Raw genomic sequence first — 15117 nt, forward strand, 5'->3', positions numbered from 1 at the left:
ACGCCCGAAAAAAACGGCGAAAATACGCTCGGAGCGTTCGTGCTTTTGTAAATGTGCCCCTAAATGTGTTCTTCAGGGACAAACCAAAAGACTGTGCACAAACAACCCCCCTTAAATAGCCCACTACAAAAAAGGCGCCAAAATCTAGTGTCCGTAACCATGGAAACCGCTTGTATACAAAAGAAAAGAAAAAGCGTAATAAAATGGTAGATCAAACATGAAAAGAGAGTGTAACAAATCCTCCAGACACTTATTGCTGAAGTGAAACATAAGTATAACACACAAATGTAGCAAAAATACAAGTAGCATTTCAGGCACAAATTGTATCAAGTCAGGATATGAGCCAGAGTGGAACAGAATCGGCAGAAAAAACAAAAACCAAAAGAAAAATCTATCCGATCCGTACAACCAAAAAGAGTTGAATAAGCCAGGAGCCCACGCTAACCACTGGTACAGCCGTTGCCATGGTGTTGACCTATGGTAACCACCGGTACCAGTAAGTAAAAACGTCATGATTTGGAGGCGAAGAGTACCACGCAGCAGAGGAATAAGCGTCAGCACATTATTAAAAAAGAAAAAAAAAAAAGTAGAAACGAGCCATTTAGAGCAGATCAGTTCAAAGCCCGTAGGTGGATACACACAGCCCAATATAGGGCATAGAGCGAAGCAGTGCTGGGAGACAGGGGCGCATCGGAGGAATAAGTTGTTCCATGCCAATAGTAAAAACGACCTGCTTAAACAGACCTTCAGAACAGTTAAGTCCACAGATAAAACTACAGCTCACTATCACAGGTAGAATAGGGATTGGGTATACATGTGGACCCACAATGTATATAACGGTCAACTGGCAGGCAAGGGAGATTAGTATGAGCTGCACATTAATGCAGATGCCACTGAAGGCACGTCTACCCATGAAGCAGTAATACTCTCACTGCATTACATATTACATACATATACACACACAGACGTTTATATATAGTACCAAACAAAATGAACTGGAACAAAGGCAGCACTCCTAGGATTTAAAGAATTGTGAGCAAAATGTAAATGCAAAAACAGAAAGGTTTATTACTCAACGTTTCAGTCTCACACAGAAACCTTCATCTGAAGTGAAAAACAAGATGAAGGGTCTGTGTGAGACCGTAACGTCGAGTAATAAACCTGTTTTTGCATTTACATTTTGCTCACAATTCTTTAAATCCTAGGAGTGCTGTCCTTGTTCCACTATATAGCAGGGCATTCCCCAACCTCACTGTCCTTACAGTGAAAAACCACCTACACTGCTTTAAATGAAAATTCTGTTCCTTTGGTAGGGGAGGCCTCTGGTGAATTGATCTTTCTTATGTGACTATCTGTCTGAAATGCCCTCTTAAGGACTTGTAAAGAGTAATCATATCTCCTTGCAAGGAACTTTATCTTGAGAGAAAACAACATCGATCATAAAAGTGTTTCACATAGTGTTCATTCCTTCCTACCACGAACAATGCAAATCAGTAACAAACCCTTTGCTTCAGGGGTTATAGGTTTGGACGAATTTAAGTTAACTACCTAGCCACACCACAGTAGGTCCAATGTTTGAACAATTATAACAATGTGAAAAATGTGACCTTTTTCTCCCCTTTGTGGGTGTACTTGGAAAGAAGTAAAGTAGCCCTAGAACCCCTTTAAAACCTTTGTTAAACTTTTCTATAACAAGCAATTACTTACCAAGACATTGCCTGCAATATTTGTGATCTGCAAGGCCAGGGGAAGAACATTCAGCTCACACATGATCTGAAGGATGAATTTTGCATCAGTCCAGGTGTTCTCCAGCATGTAAAGAAGATGTGCTGAATCACTGCAAGGGGAACAGAATCGGATTACAAATGCATTCTGTGTTCAGGCTAATTAAGGAAAACAAGAATATGCTATAATTAAAAACAAACAGAGAAGTCTGCATGATTTCTTTCAGTCATGAGGTAAGAACTACATAAAAACAAGGCATCAAAATGGTGTTAAATAGTACATGGGGAAAGATGCAGTAAGGTCACTGCAGTGATGTAAATTAGCAACCCTGACCCATGGCTTTCTATCCAGCTTGGCTCAATAGCACACAAACTTTCTTTGCAACATTACTTTAAGGGGTTGTTCACCTTTGAGTTAACTTTTAGTTAACAAATAGTCTTAATTTTTTATTATTTGTAGTGGTTTAATTATTTTATTTTTATTATGCAGCTCTCCAGTTTGGTATTTCAGCCACTATTTGTTACCTTAGTAACCAGGGAGTGGTTTGAGAGAGTGACTGATTTATGGGTAGTAGAGGGGCTGAATAAAAAGATAAGTTAGACAAAATAACAATAACAGTGTAACTGTAGTCTCACTGTCTGGGTCAGTGACCCCCTTTGAAAGCTGAAAAGTGGCAGAAGAAGAGGGCAAATAATTTAAAAACTATAAAAAAAAAAAAATCAAAAATTAAGACCAATTGAAAAGTTGCATACATATTAAAGGTTAACTATCCCTTTAAGGTGGCTACACACTGACCAATTCTCATCAGTATCCCATTGACTGGCCCCTGTGCTGTACAGACATATACTCACAAGTTACCATACACTGTATGCCCACCTTGCTATTGCTTTCTTTCGATTTATTTCAAAATATTGATGGGCAGCTCTATTCATAGGTCTTAAACCAAAAACACTCACTGAGATCAACAAACTTTTGTAAATTACATGAAGCAGGACATTGCCAAAAATCACAAAACATGTAGCGCAGTAAGGAAAATTAAGATTGTAAACTGAAACCGTGATATAACCTACATATCAAGACCTATAAACTGAGCAGCACTGCTAAAAATACAAACCTCTCTTTAAATGTTACAGTTCATATGGTTTACTAAGAATAAGTGAGAGAAGGCAGTCTAAACTATCAGAGAATGTGACTAGAGCTATAAATACTGTGAATATTGACAAGCTGGAAAATGAAGTATAAATATGTTAAAGGACTAGGGTATATTATCTAGAAATCAGAATTAGAATTACAGGATTACATCCCACCATTAATTTTAAGCAAATAATTTTATTTATTTTTATTCTATTTTTTTTTTTTTTAATGAAGCAAAACAATCCTTTTGGGTATATTTCATGTTTAAATTATTTTGTCATAATTTTTAAGGCTTCGTTTTAATTACTAGATTACACTGTGTACATTGCAAATAATTCATTCTACCATTTAAAATGTTATTCTTAAACCAATATATGTATTTTTTAGCTGTAATATTGGTGTGTAGGCACCATCACCACCATTGTGCCCAATTCTGAGCTTTCATAAAGAGCCAGCACTTCACAATGTAATTGCTTTTAGATAAGCTACTGTTTCTCCTACTCAAAGAAGTCATGGCCAGAATCTGGTATTTTACTATCCAGTGTTACTCTCATATCTACCACTAGGGGCATGGGAGAATTTTTAGCAACACAAGTGTCAGGAAGCTGTTTTCGTGTTACCTTCCCATTGTTCTGCTGACCGGCTGCTGAGAGGAAGGGAGGGGGATGACATCACTCCATCTTGCAACACAGGTCACACAGCTATAAGCACCTGGGAAACTAGTAATATATCTAACCCCAGATTAAATTTCTAAATTAAATATTAAACAAATCAGTTTGCTATTTTAAAAAAAACTAACAGATTTTAATGCAAGAAAGAGTGCTATTATCGGAGGCATTTTGCAAAAAAAGAGTTTTTACTGTGAGAGGATTTCTGGATAATAGATCCCATAACTGTTATCACAAACACATATGCAACATACCCCTGTGTTGCCACATCTAAGCTGCCTTTCCTAATATTAGCCCTGCCTCCATCAGTAACAAAGCCCTCTACAGGCGGAGCACACTAAGCAGCAGTTCTGATGCTGCAAAATGTAACTAGCAGATTACAGGTAATCCCTACATGAATGCATAGATCAAAATAATCAAGTTTGATCACCAGTAAGACCCACTTTCCCACGAGGTGGTTAAAACAAAAAAAAAAAAATAGCTAATTTGCATGATTAAATAATCTATACAAATAGACTTAATTGAGGTATAACATTAGTATAAGGCATTTGCTAGCATATATATATGAACAAAAATATGCGATAGCTGCTCCACATTATATTAATAGGGCCTGTCATTGTAAATAATTTTAATAAATTCCCAAACCAACAATGATAAAAAGAGCAGCAGAAAAATATCCATTTAGTAATTTGTCAGGTAAGACAAGTACCTAACAGTCACAAAAGAAGCGAATCGCTGGTTTCTACCTTGAATTTGCAGAGGTCAAACACACGCAAGTTGACAAAATCTTAAAATTCCTGTGCAAGGCAAGAGCAATTTTCTGTACGTATTTAGTTCGGTGTCCAGGCCAATTCTGTATAATGGAATATGTAGCTTTTACATTTAAAGAAGCACTCAGACTGTCATGTTTTTTCACAGCTAAAGTGATGTATCATTAAAGTTTCTCTCCATGCATTATTTTCAATGTAAAAAGCTCCCTCTTCCATTATAAAGGTTGTTGTTTACTAGATTGGTCAGGTCACTGAGCTGAATATATACTTGTCAGCATATATTTTCTATACTAAAGACAATTTTGCTTCTGAATGTCGTGCCTATGACCTATTCAAGGTTAGGCGGGAAGGTGCATTGTATCGTTAAATGAAATATTCATTGCCTCCAAGGTTAAAAACAAAGATTATCGGAATTTTTTTTGAAAATAAAATAAAATGCTTGATTTTTCTTTTTAGACAGGCATTTACTAATAAACAAATACCTTTCTGAAAAAAAAACATTTGCCTTTCACAATTGCAGCTCTTATAACCATAGCAATCCCAAGAACAAATTTCTAAAAACTGAAAAAAGAGCACTTATTTTTACTTGTTTTGTTATTTATATAGCTCAAACACATTTCTGCAGTGCTTTACCACAGAAATTATACATCATTCACATCAGTCCCTGCCCCAGAGGAGCTTACAATCTAAAGTACCTTATCATATTCACACACACTATAGTTTATTTAGTCAGAAACTAATTAACCTGTTGGTATGTTTTTGAAGTGTGGGAGAAAACCGGAGAATGCAGAAAAACATACAAATTCCTTGCAGATAGTGTCCTGGTTGGGTCTGAACCAGAACAGTTATTCTTTTGGCTATATATCTGTATAATGGACATAAAAGCTCCAAGAACATATTCTTATAATTTAGGTATTAGGGTTTCTGCTTGAAGCCTCTTGCTGGGGCTTCTTTAACAAACTGGGAAAATTTGCAACTGGGCAGTAACCCATAGCAACCAATTAGTTGGTTCAGACAGCTGCAGGTTGAACAATGAAAAGAAGAAAATGATTTGTTCTCTGGGGTTACTACAGTGGTGCACATGTGCCTAGTGTTAATCAGTGAGCTCCACTGCCTTGCTTGCGGCAGGCTGGACGCAAGCTCCTCAACAAAACCCATCAAGTTACTACCATAACATTATAACAAGGAGTGGCATGCCATGATATCACAGGGGCATGGTTAGCTAATAAAAGGTATGATAATGGAACTTTTGATAGAAAAATACTTTTGCGGTTTTCCAGTAAAAAGAGATATAATAAATATAATCAAAATACAAAATATAATCTGCAGTATAATATTTAACCTATCTAAGCAAGCCCTTGTAATTTCCACTTACCTGTATGCATTGCGGATGTTTTCTGGTGGCATCAAAACTCTCTCTGTTTTCAATATTTGATGTACCAGTTCTGACAAATGATAGCTTTTACATCGAATTAACTCCTTGGCAGAAATCTCAGTATCGCAAATGATGCGACCACAAGCTGCATTCCTTTCTGCAAAGCCACTTCGACCCTTCAGAAATGAGAAAAAAAGCAAAAAGATGTTTTGTTTGTACTCACAGAGGTGAAGTTTTGTTTGCTGGGGATAATGTTTTCGCCATGCAAATTCATATGCACTCTGTATATTTTGCAAGTTCAAGAAGCATCAGATTTTTGATAATCTGTGAATCTTGTGCTATCAGTTTACTCAGAAGTTCTTTAGGTTTTATCTTTTGGAATTTGACTTTGCAGCCAAGAGCAGGAGGGAGATATAGTGCTGTAAGGGCTCTGGCACATGGGGAGATTAGTCGCCCGCGACAAATCTCCCTTGTCACGGGCGACTAATCTCCCCGAACTACCATCCCATCGCCGGTGCGATGGCACATGCCTCGCGAGGCAACTTCGGCAATTTGCCGGAATTGCCTGCACAGCGTGTGCCATCCCACCGGCGACTTACATTTTCGCCAGTGGGATGGTAGTTCCGGGAGATTAGTCGCCCATGACAAGGGAGATTAGTCACCCATGACAAGGGAGATTTGTCGTGGGCTACTAATCTCCCCATGTGCCAGAGCCCTAAAATAAGCTGATGGGAACAGGCCAGTGAAAGATAATTTGTATTTTTTAGTAGAGGTATAAAAATGCATGGGTCCTGGGGCTTTTCAGATAAGGGATCCTGCCTCCATTTTTTTTTCTTTGCCACCAATAGGGCTTAAAGGGAATGTTACCATCAGATCATAGTCTTTATTATATAAAAAGTTTAGTTTTGAAGCTAGAGACCAGGATCAGTGCTGCTGGCTCTCTCCTCTGCTCTAATGCACTTAACAGACTGGAAGTGAAAGGTTTAGTAAACACAAACAAGCACAATTCACTACACCTCTTCCAAAGGTATAACCAAGATGAAGCTCTCCCCCATACAGCATGTGAATTGTTTTTTAAAAGGCTGGACAGCATGCGTTAGTCAGTAATTACACACCAAGCATGTGGGCATGCCTACAACATGCGTAAAAAATTAAATTGCTAGGCCATGTCACCTCTGAGCAATCAATTACATAGAGGACCCATTTAAAGCAACCAGCCTAGGAAAAAAATTATCAGCATCTAAACTAGCCATGATCAGATTTCAGTCAAGAAAACAATGCGTTTTGGCCCATACACAAACAAGCTGCTAACTTGGTTGACCAAATAGATCTCTGCTGGTTTAACCTTTATGTATGTATAGAAGTGTTACATAAAAAAAATAATGATTGTTTTATTTTAGATCCCTCTGGCCTGCTTAGTTATATAATGCAATCATCAGGACCTCAGCATCAAAGAAGAATAATGTAGAGCTTTAGTCAAAACGCCTAAAGTGGCTTTGTTTAGATGTTTTTTACCGATCTTACAAACAAGTACAGGTATGGGATCCCTTATCCGGAAACCCGTTATCCAGAAAGCTCCAAATTACGGAAAGCCCGTCTCCCATAGACTCAATTTTAATCAAGTAATTCAGAATTTTAAAACTGATTTCCTTTTTCTCTGTAGTAATAAAACAGCACCTTGCAATTGATCCCAACTAAGATGTAAATAATCCTTATTGGATGCAAAACCATCCTATTGTGTTTAATTCATGTTTTGTTGATTTTTTATTAGACTTAAGGTATAGAGATCCAAATTACGGAAAGACCCCTTATCTGGAATACCCTTGGTCCCGAGCATTCTGGATAACGGGTCCTATACCTGTACTGTATATATAAGCAAACACAAATGGTTGTAGAAAGAGAAGGTGAATGATTTGTGCTAAACATACCAAGGAAGCAAAGCCTTAATGAGAAACCACAGATAAAACATCTGTACACACTGTACTTCACTACACAAGTACAGTACTACATCATATCTTGAGAAGCTAAATTAAAATCCCCAAGCTTTTCAAACCTTTGCATCTTTAAACCATTGCCTAACATTTCTTAACATTGTCTTAACATTTCTTAAAGGGAAACTATACCCCCCAAACAATGTAGATCTCTATAAAATATATTGCATAAAAAGCTCCCTAAATAAACTATTTTCATAAATATATACTTTTAGTATAATGTGCTATTGGGTAATTCTATATAGAAAATTGCCATTTTAAAGAATTAAGGGCCACCTCCTGGGATCATAGGATTCACAATGCACACAAACAAGCCAAGGCACACATACATACTAGGCCACATCAGTTAATTAATGGACAAGAGTTCTGTCTTTTGCTTCCTGTTACAGTTAGAGCTGCATTATTTCTGGCCATGTGATCTCTGAGGGAGCACACAGTCCATCACAAAATGGTGGATCAGGGGAAAAGATGTAAAAGGGAAATATTTACCAATATACAGTGGCTTGCAAAAGTATTCGGCCCCCTTGAACTTTTCCACATTTTGTCACATTACAGCCACAAACATGAATCAATTTGATTGTAATTCCACGTGAAAGACAAAGTGGTGTACACGTGAGAAGTGGAACGAAATTATACATGATTCCAAACATTTTTTACAAATAAATAACTGCAAAGTGGGGTGTGCGTAATTATTCAGCCCCCTTTGGTCTAAGTGCAGTCAGTTGCCCATAGACATTGCCTGATGAGTTCTAATGACTAAATAGAGTGCACCTGTGTGTAATCTAATGTCAGTACAAATACAGCTGCTCTGTGACGGCCTCAGAGGTTGTCTAAGAGAATATTGGGAGCAACAACACCATGAAGTCCAAAGAACATACCAGACAGGTCAGGGATAGAGTTATAGAGAAATTTAAAGCAGGCTTAGGCTACCAAAAGATTTCCAAAGTCTTGAACATCCCACGGAGCACTGTTCAAGCGATCATTCAGAAATGGAAGGAGTATGGCACAACTGTAAACCTACCAAGACAAGGCTGTCCACCTAAACTCACAGGCCGAACAAGGAGAGCGCTGATCAGAAATGCAGCCAAGAGGCCCATGGTGACTCTGGACGAGCTGCAGAGACCTACAGCTCAGGTGGGGGAATGTGTCCATAGGACAACTATTAGTCGTGCACTGCACAAAGTTGGCCTTTATGGAAGAGTGGCAAGAAGAAAGCCATTGTTAACAGAAAACCATAAGAAGTCCCGTTTGCAGTTTGCCACAAGCCATGTGGGGGACACAGCAAACATGTGGAAGAAGGTGCTCTGGTCAGATGAGACCAAAATGGAACTTTTTGGCCAAAATGCAAAACGCTATGTGTGGCGGAAAACTAACACTGCACATCACTCTGAACACACCATCCCCACTGTCAAATATGGTGGTGGCAGCATCATGCTCTGGGGGTGCTTCTCTTCAGCAGGGACAGGGAAGCTGCTCAGAGTTGATGGGAAGATGGATGGAGCCAAATACAGGGCAATCTTGGAAGAAAACCTCTTGGAGTCTGCAAAAGACTTGAGACTGGGGCGGAGGTTCACCTTCCAGCAGGACAACGACCCTAAACATAAAGCCAGGGCGACAATGGAATGGTTTAAAACAAAACATATCCATGTGTTAGAATGGCCCAGTCAAAGTCCAGATCTAAATCCAATCGAGAATCTGTGGCAAGATCTGAAAACTGCTGTTCACAAACGCTGTCCATCTAATCTGACTGAGCTGGAGCTGTTTTGCAAAGAAGAATGGGCAAAGATTTCAGTCTCTAGATGTGCAAAGCTGGTAGAGACATACCCTAAAAGACTGGCAGCTGTAATTGCAGCAAAAGGTGGTTCTACAATTGACTCAGGGGGCTGATAATTACGCACACCCCACTTTGCAGTTATTTATTTGTAAAAAATGTTTGGAATCATGTATGATTTTCGTTCCACTTCTCACGTGTACACCACTTTGTATTGGTCTTTCACGTGGAATTCCAATCAAATTGATTCATGTTTGTGGCTGTAATGTGACAAAACGTGGAAAAGTTCAAGGGGGCCGAATACTTTTGCAAGCCACTGTATATTCCATTTTGCTGAGATTCTTTAATAGGTCAGTTAATACGATATAAGCTATCTGTTGGTTAAGTATTCATTTAAGCGGTATAGTTTTCCTTTAACAAAACATTCTTGTAGAAAATCACAGCAAAGCCTCATTATACTATCATAATGAGAGGGAGGATATCCATATGTGAGGAAGGGCAAACAAGTACACTGTACCATATAAAGGAAAAAGACTGCCACAACGCTATGCTCCTCTTTGTAATGCAAACCACTGGGCCTGCTAAGACCCAACCAAAGAGAGACATGGGCATCCAATGACATGTTATAAGACTGACCTGGTTCATAAATATCTATGGGACTATAATATGATGCTCTCTTACTTTACAGGTGATTCGGTGGTATATGGTGCATTTTATGAGTGCTCTAAATAAGATGTCTGAACAGGCTTTAACATGCTTAATCATCACACTAAAGTGTACACCATGATGAAAACCAAAGCAACAACGTCCTTACCCCAAGTTTTGGCATAACAGATCTTCTCAGTCTACCGATTTTGGACCAGAAAGGAACCTTGCACGAGCTAATTCTTTGAAGCAACACTTCGAGATCAAAACCATAAATGTCATGGCCCTTTAAGAAAAATGAACAGTATTATATTGCTTTGTTCTTAGGAAAAAATAAAAAAAATTATCCCATGTTTTACTTTCTGGTCACACGTGGGTTTGTACCACCCTGTTGGGTCAATGGCTACATAACAAATACATAACGAATTTCCACAGCAAAATGAAGAGACGGTTTGAACTTTTTATTATAGCATGTTTGTGTGACTGAAGACAATCTTGCTCTAACTCTTCTGTTAAGCCTTCATCAAAATATTTTCTTCTTTAATTTAAATAGATTTATTGTATTATATGGCCCTGACCCAAGATTTCAAAAACTAATACTTACTACAATAATATCTGGATCAATTTTATGAATTTTTGCTAGGAAAAAGCCCAGTAGAGTTCGTTCAGTTAACGCAATCTCAATATTTGCATTCTGTAAAGAAAAGACAGAAAGTAAAAAGTTAGAAAAGAAGAAAAAAAAAGTCAAAAAAAGGACAGATGTTTTCTTTTTTTTATCTGACCTCCAGTGAAATGTCAATGCATAATCCTAAACATTTTATATGCAATATTCAAAGAACACATGTTTAAAGTTCACAGCTCCAGCCCAAGTTTATTGTGAAGCTATGAGGGTTGTGCAAAAAGTTCAAGACTTGCTCTGCGGAAGGAGAGTGCTTTTACTACCTGTTGCCTGACTAATTATATTGTCTAGTCTGGATTCAAGCGAAAGTTTCAACAATATAAGTCAGATTTTTGGAATGGTCAGCTGAGCATAGTTTGAGCCACAATGTACATTGCACTACAACTGACAGGACTGAGTAGTGGATATCTGGACTGCATTTAAAGCCACTACATCACAAATCTTCAATGTGTTACCAGACAAGCCAGCTAGAAAACATGATCTATAGCAGGCCTGTTAGGGTCTGGTCCCTACCTCCTGAGAAAAACTGAATTACTGAGGTTGGGGCAAAGGGGTAGGGGGTCATAGCTGCGAGGGAAGAGTCTTTCTTTTTAGCGTTCTGTCTCCTAGATATTCGTAATGCTTAAGAAATGTGTCTAAAGCATAACATATAAATATTACGCAGACCTAAGAAGGGCATAAGTAGATGGGTTTGTTCTTATTGAAGATTTAATATAAAATAACCCTGAATACCTTTCGTTTCACCGCTTCCTTAAAGTCGTATGGGAAAATGCAATCATTAGGTTTGCTCAGAACTGAAAGAAAGAAAGGGGTAAAAAATATCATCAAAATCATAACCGTCTGCGGCTTGTGGTTCACTGTATATTCTTAAGCTAGGTGAGCCCTACAAATATCTTTTTGTAGAAAAGCAAGTAGGCATCCTACTTATTACATTATTCAGGAAGTATTGTGCTCAACTATTGTAAAATATAACGATATCAGAAGTCATTGAGTAGTTCCATGACGCTAAGGGGCAAAGGCTAAAATGGCTACCACTATGTAACCCTATAGCAATAGATCACACGGAGTACAGTGGAAATTTTGCTCTAGCTTATTTTAGCTACTGATGTGACAACAGCAAGGAATTACTGAGATTAAACTTTACAGCGTGTATAGTCATACGTAAAACATGAAATTCCCCATGAAAATTGTGAAATATTCCTAAATATTTCAGAATTCAATTTATGACACTGTAAGCAGACATGCATTGCTCAGCCCTTTTTCACCTACATACAGATGGGTGACCAGTACATGTATCACTTACCACAAAAATGTGTCTGGAATGGTGGCTGTGGTGGTGCTTTATCAAGGGGAAATTTGTGATGAACCAAAGCAGCCATTGCCACAATCTACAACGTAGTAAATTACAGAAGATTGGTTAAAAAAAATTACAAAAAAGAGACAAATAATAACACATTGTATTCTTGCACATAATTCTGTCCGAAAACAACTATAAAAAAAAAAAAAAAAGTTTGTAGGGCGGCGCTCCTTTTGAACTTTTGCCTACAGTTACACATTAAACCCCATTCATTAAAGGAACTTGTGCCTTGTGGCAAAGTTGCACTAATTTTGGCGTATACTGTAGGACACATCTGTATAAGGTGCATTGCAACGATGCTGGAATTCTAGGGAAAACTGCTGCTTTGTGGGAAAAAATGGTGAATGCAATTACCTTTGCTCACAAAAATGAGCCCTTTCTGCTCTAGTACTGCATGGTGCACATTTATTAAGAAAAAAATTTTATGTTCAATTATATTGCGTTATGAAAAATCTTCATTCACTTACTAATATACTAATATCGAATACTTAAATGTTGTAATTCTGAATACATTTACACATTTCCCTAGTGCTAGCATTTTATGCTGTCTCCATCCATTTAAAGGATATGTTAAAGGAACAGTAACACCAAAAAATTAAAGTGTATAAAAGTAACTAAAATATAATGTGCTGCTGCCCTGCACTGGTAAAAGTTGTGTGTTTACTTCAGAAAGTCTACTATAATTTATATAAATAAGCTGCTATGTAGCCATGGAGGCAGCCATTCAAAGGAGAAAAGGCACAGGCACATAGCAGATAACAGATAAAACACTATTGTATTCTACAGAACTTATCTGTTATCTGCTATGTAACCTGTGCCTTTTCTCCTTTTTTCCAGCTTGAATGGCTGCCCCCGGGGCTACACAGCAGCTTATTATATAAATTATAGTAGTGTTACTGTAGCAAACACACCAGTTTTACCAGTGCAGGGGAACAGTGCATTATATTTTTATTACTTTAAAGCTCTTTCATTTTTTGGTGTTACTGTTCCTTTAAGCCTACATTTGCCTACAATGTATATCAGTTGGGCACATCTCCCCCACCCAAATAACAATTTGTACTGCATATATCCCCTCCATCTGCCAGCACCATCACATCTTCCTAAAGCAAATAGCAGCTTTCACCCGGTGGCCATTTTTCCTCTGACACATAATCAGATACATTTACATTTGCAGACAGCATTCACACACAGACCTGTATTCAGCATATATTTCATTAAGAATACAGGCTTGTTTGAGCACTGCAGTTAAAGCTGAGCTCAGGAAAAAAAAAATTGAAGCAGACAGCTAGAGCTGAGTTTCTATGGGAACGAGCAATGCCATCTCTTCACTGGCTGCTAGATTGGGGGGCGTGTTTAGTAATCTGAGTTTAGAACAACTGAGCATGTCTGGCAAGCCAGAAATCAAAGCAAATTCCCAAGGATGGGGCCGAGTGGGTTACAGGAGGAGAAGGAAATCTAAGTGATTAAGGAGACGTTGCAGCCTTACTATTAACGTCTGGACAACCAGTGTGGCAGGTATGAAAATATTTCAAAGAGGCTGTTCACTGATTCAATTTTTGTGTGTGGGGTTTACATGTCCTTTAAAGAATCAGATGACATCTCCAAAGAAGGAGAGATGACACTTCTGAATAGCACTGCTGTAAGTAATGATACTGTATTCAGCTTTTTTTTTGGTGTTGTAGGCAAAAAATTGTTACTTGGAGATAACAGGAAATAAAGATGATGTAATTTACAATTCACTGTGCAATATCTATAAGGACATACTAACTCTTAAAAAGCAAAATTATTGAAAGTGTAACCTCATTTTGGTGAGTCTTTGCATTCTGCACAGTCTTCATACTGAGCGACAAAACAACAACAGGTGGAGGTGCCAGATCCTTCACAACATTCACTTGGTCAGGCCTCATCACCACTGCCTCAACCTTGCACCAGCTCATGGGCTGACTGCTCAGCTCTGCAATAGAAAGAAGCACAGTGGCACCAAAGTCTTTCAAAAGTGCTCTCATCTCTGGACAACTCTCCTAACCCTAAGATTGCTCAAAGTCTATGACATGCAAAGTGTTGTTAGCACAGCTACTTGCAGTGGCAATTAGAACACATTCTACCATGGACTTCTTTCAATTGACACGAATATGAAGCTTTGCAAGTGATCCTCCACTTTAACATTTCAGCAGGAAATGAAAACTGATGCAGCTTTCATACTAAAATTGCCCATCTGGTTTCCCACTAAAGTCAATTGTTACGTTATCCACAGCAGTCAGCAGCTGTTTTGACTGAAGCTATCAGAACATTATGTCCTACATAGGTCTTCCACAGGAAGAAGTATGTATGAGCTCTGAGCATAATAACTATCTGTAAAGGGATGTTTATTTAAAACCTATTGTTGGTCTTCAGAGCCCCGGCAGTGTGGCAGGAATGAGCATGAGCAGTATAATGTATTGATGCTTTATGGCAGGGGTCCAATAAGTACCCCTACTTATTAGTAAATCTTGTTTAATTCAACCAAAACTTGCCACCAAGTCTACCTGGTTTGGGGGCACTGAGAGCAACATCCATGGGGTTGGTGAGCAACATGTTGCCCACGAGCCACTGGTTGGAGATCACTGCCTTATGAAAAAATACTAGTTTCTAAAAAACCTACCTAGCCATGCTCCCATTTACATGATTACACCAATGTTCTTAGCCTGCATTAAATAACCAGTATACCCCCTTGTTAAACTCAATTAAGCTCTATTAATAGTGGTTGCACTGAACATAATTTTAAACTAAGGTTTTCACCACGAAAAATGTAAAGTTTTTGTTATCTCTTGATCCACACAGAGCAAATTGCAAAGCTAAGACTACTATTGTCTACATGCAGGGAGATTATCTATGTCCTGGTAATCTAACTACCTCAAATGGTCCAAAAAAGTAGTTTCAGTGTTCCTGTTTAGCTAAAAAAAAATTTGATTTTTCATGATCAAAATGGAGAAAAAGTATGTTTAGCACAAGCCCTATCCACT

General features: G+C 38.2%; 1 protein-coding gene across 4 annotated transcripts in view; it reads right to left on the reverse strand.

Annotated features, from left to right (window-relative positions):
• Positions 1-15117, reverse strand: part of pola1 (polymerase (DNA directed), alpha 1, catalytic subunit) — a 151903-nt gene that overhangs the window by 124088 nt on the left and 12698 nt on the right. For all 4 annotated transcript variants that reach the window (XM_012957632.3, XM_031896704.1, XM_031896703.1 and 1 more), the window contains exons 15-21: positions 13915-14069; positions 12062-12146; positions 11491-11552; positions 10684-10773; positions 10249-10365; positions 5673-5848; positions 1708-1837 (exon numbers count right to left, since the gene is read on the reverse strand). In XM_012957632.3, coding sequence (XP_012813086.2) covers positions 1708-1837; positions 5673-5848; positions 10249-10365; positions 10684-10773; positions 11491-11552; positions 12062-12146; positions 13915-14069 — 815 coding nt within the window. The remainder of the gene's footprint in view (positions 1-1707; positions 1838-5672; positions 5849-10248; positions 10366-10683; positions 10774-11490; positions 11553-12061; positions 12147-13914; positions 14070-15117) is intronic.

The sequence above is a fragment of the Xenopus tropicalis genome, chromosome 2, assembly GCF_000004195.4.
Source record: "Xenopus tropicalis strain Nigerian chromosome 2, UCB_Xtro_10.0, whole genome shotgun sequence".
Classification (NCBI taxonomy): domain Eukaryota; kingdom Metazoa; phylum Chordata; class Amphibia; order Anura; family Pipidae; genus Xenopus; species Xenopus tropicalis.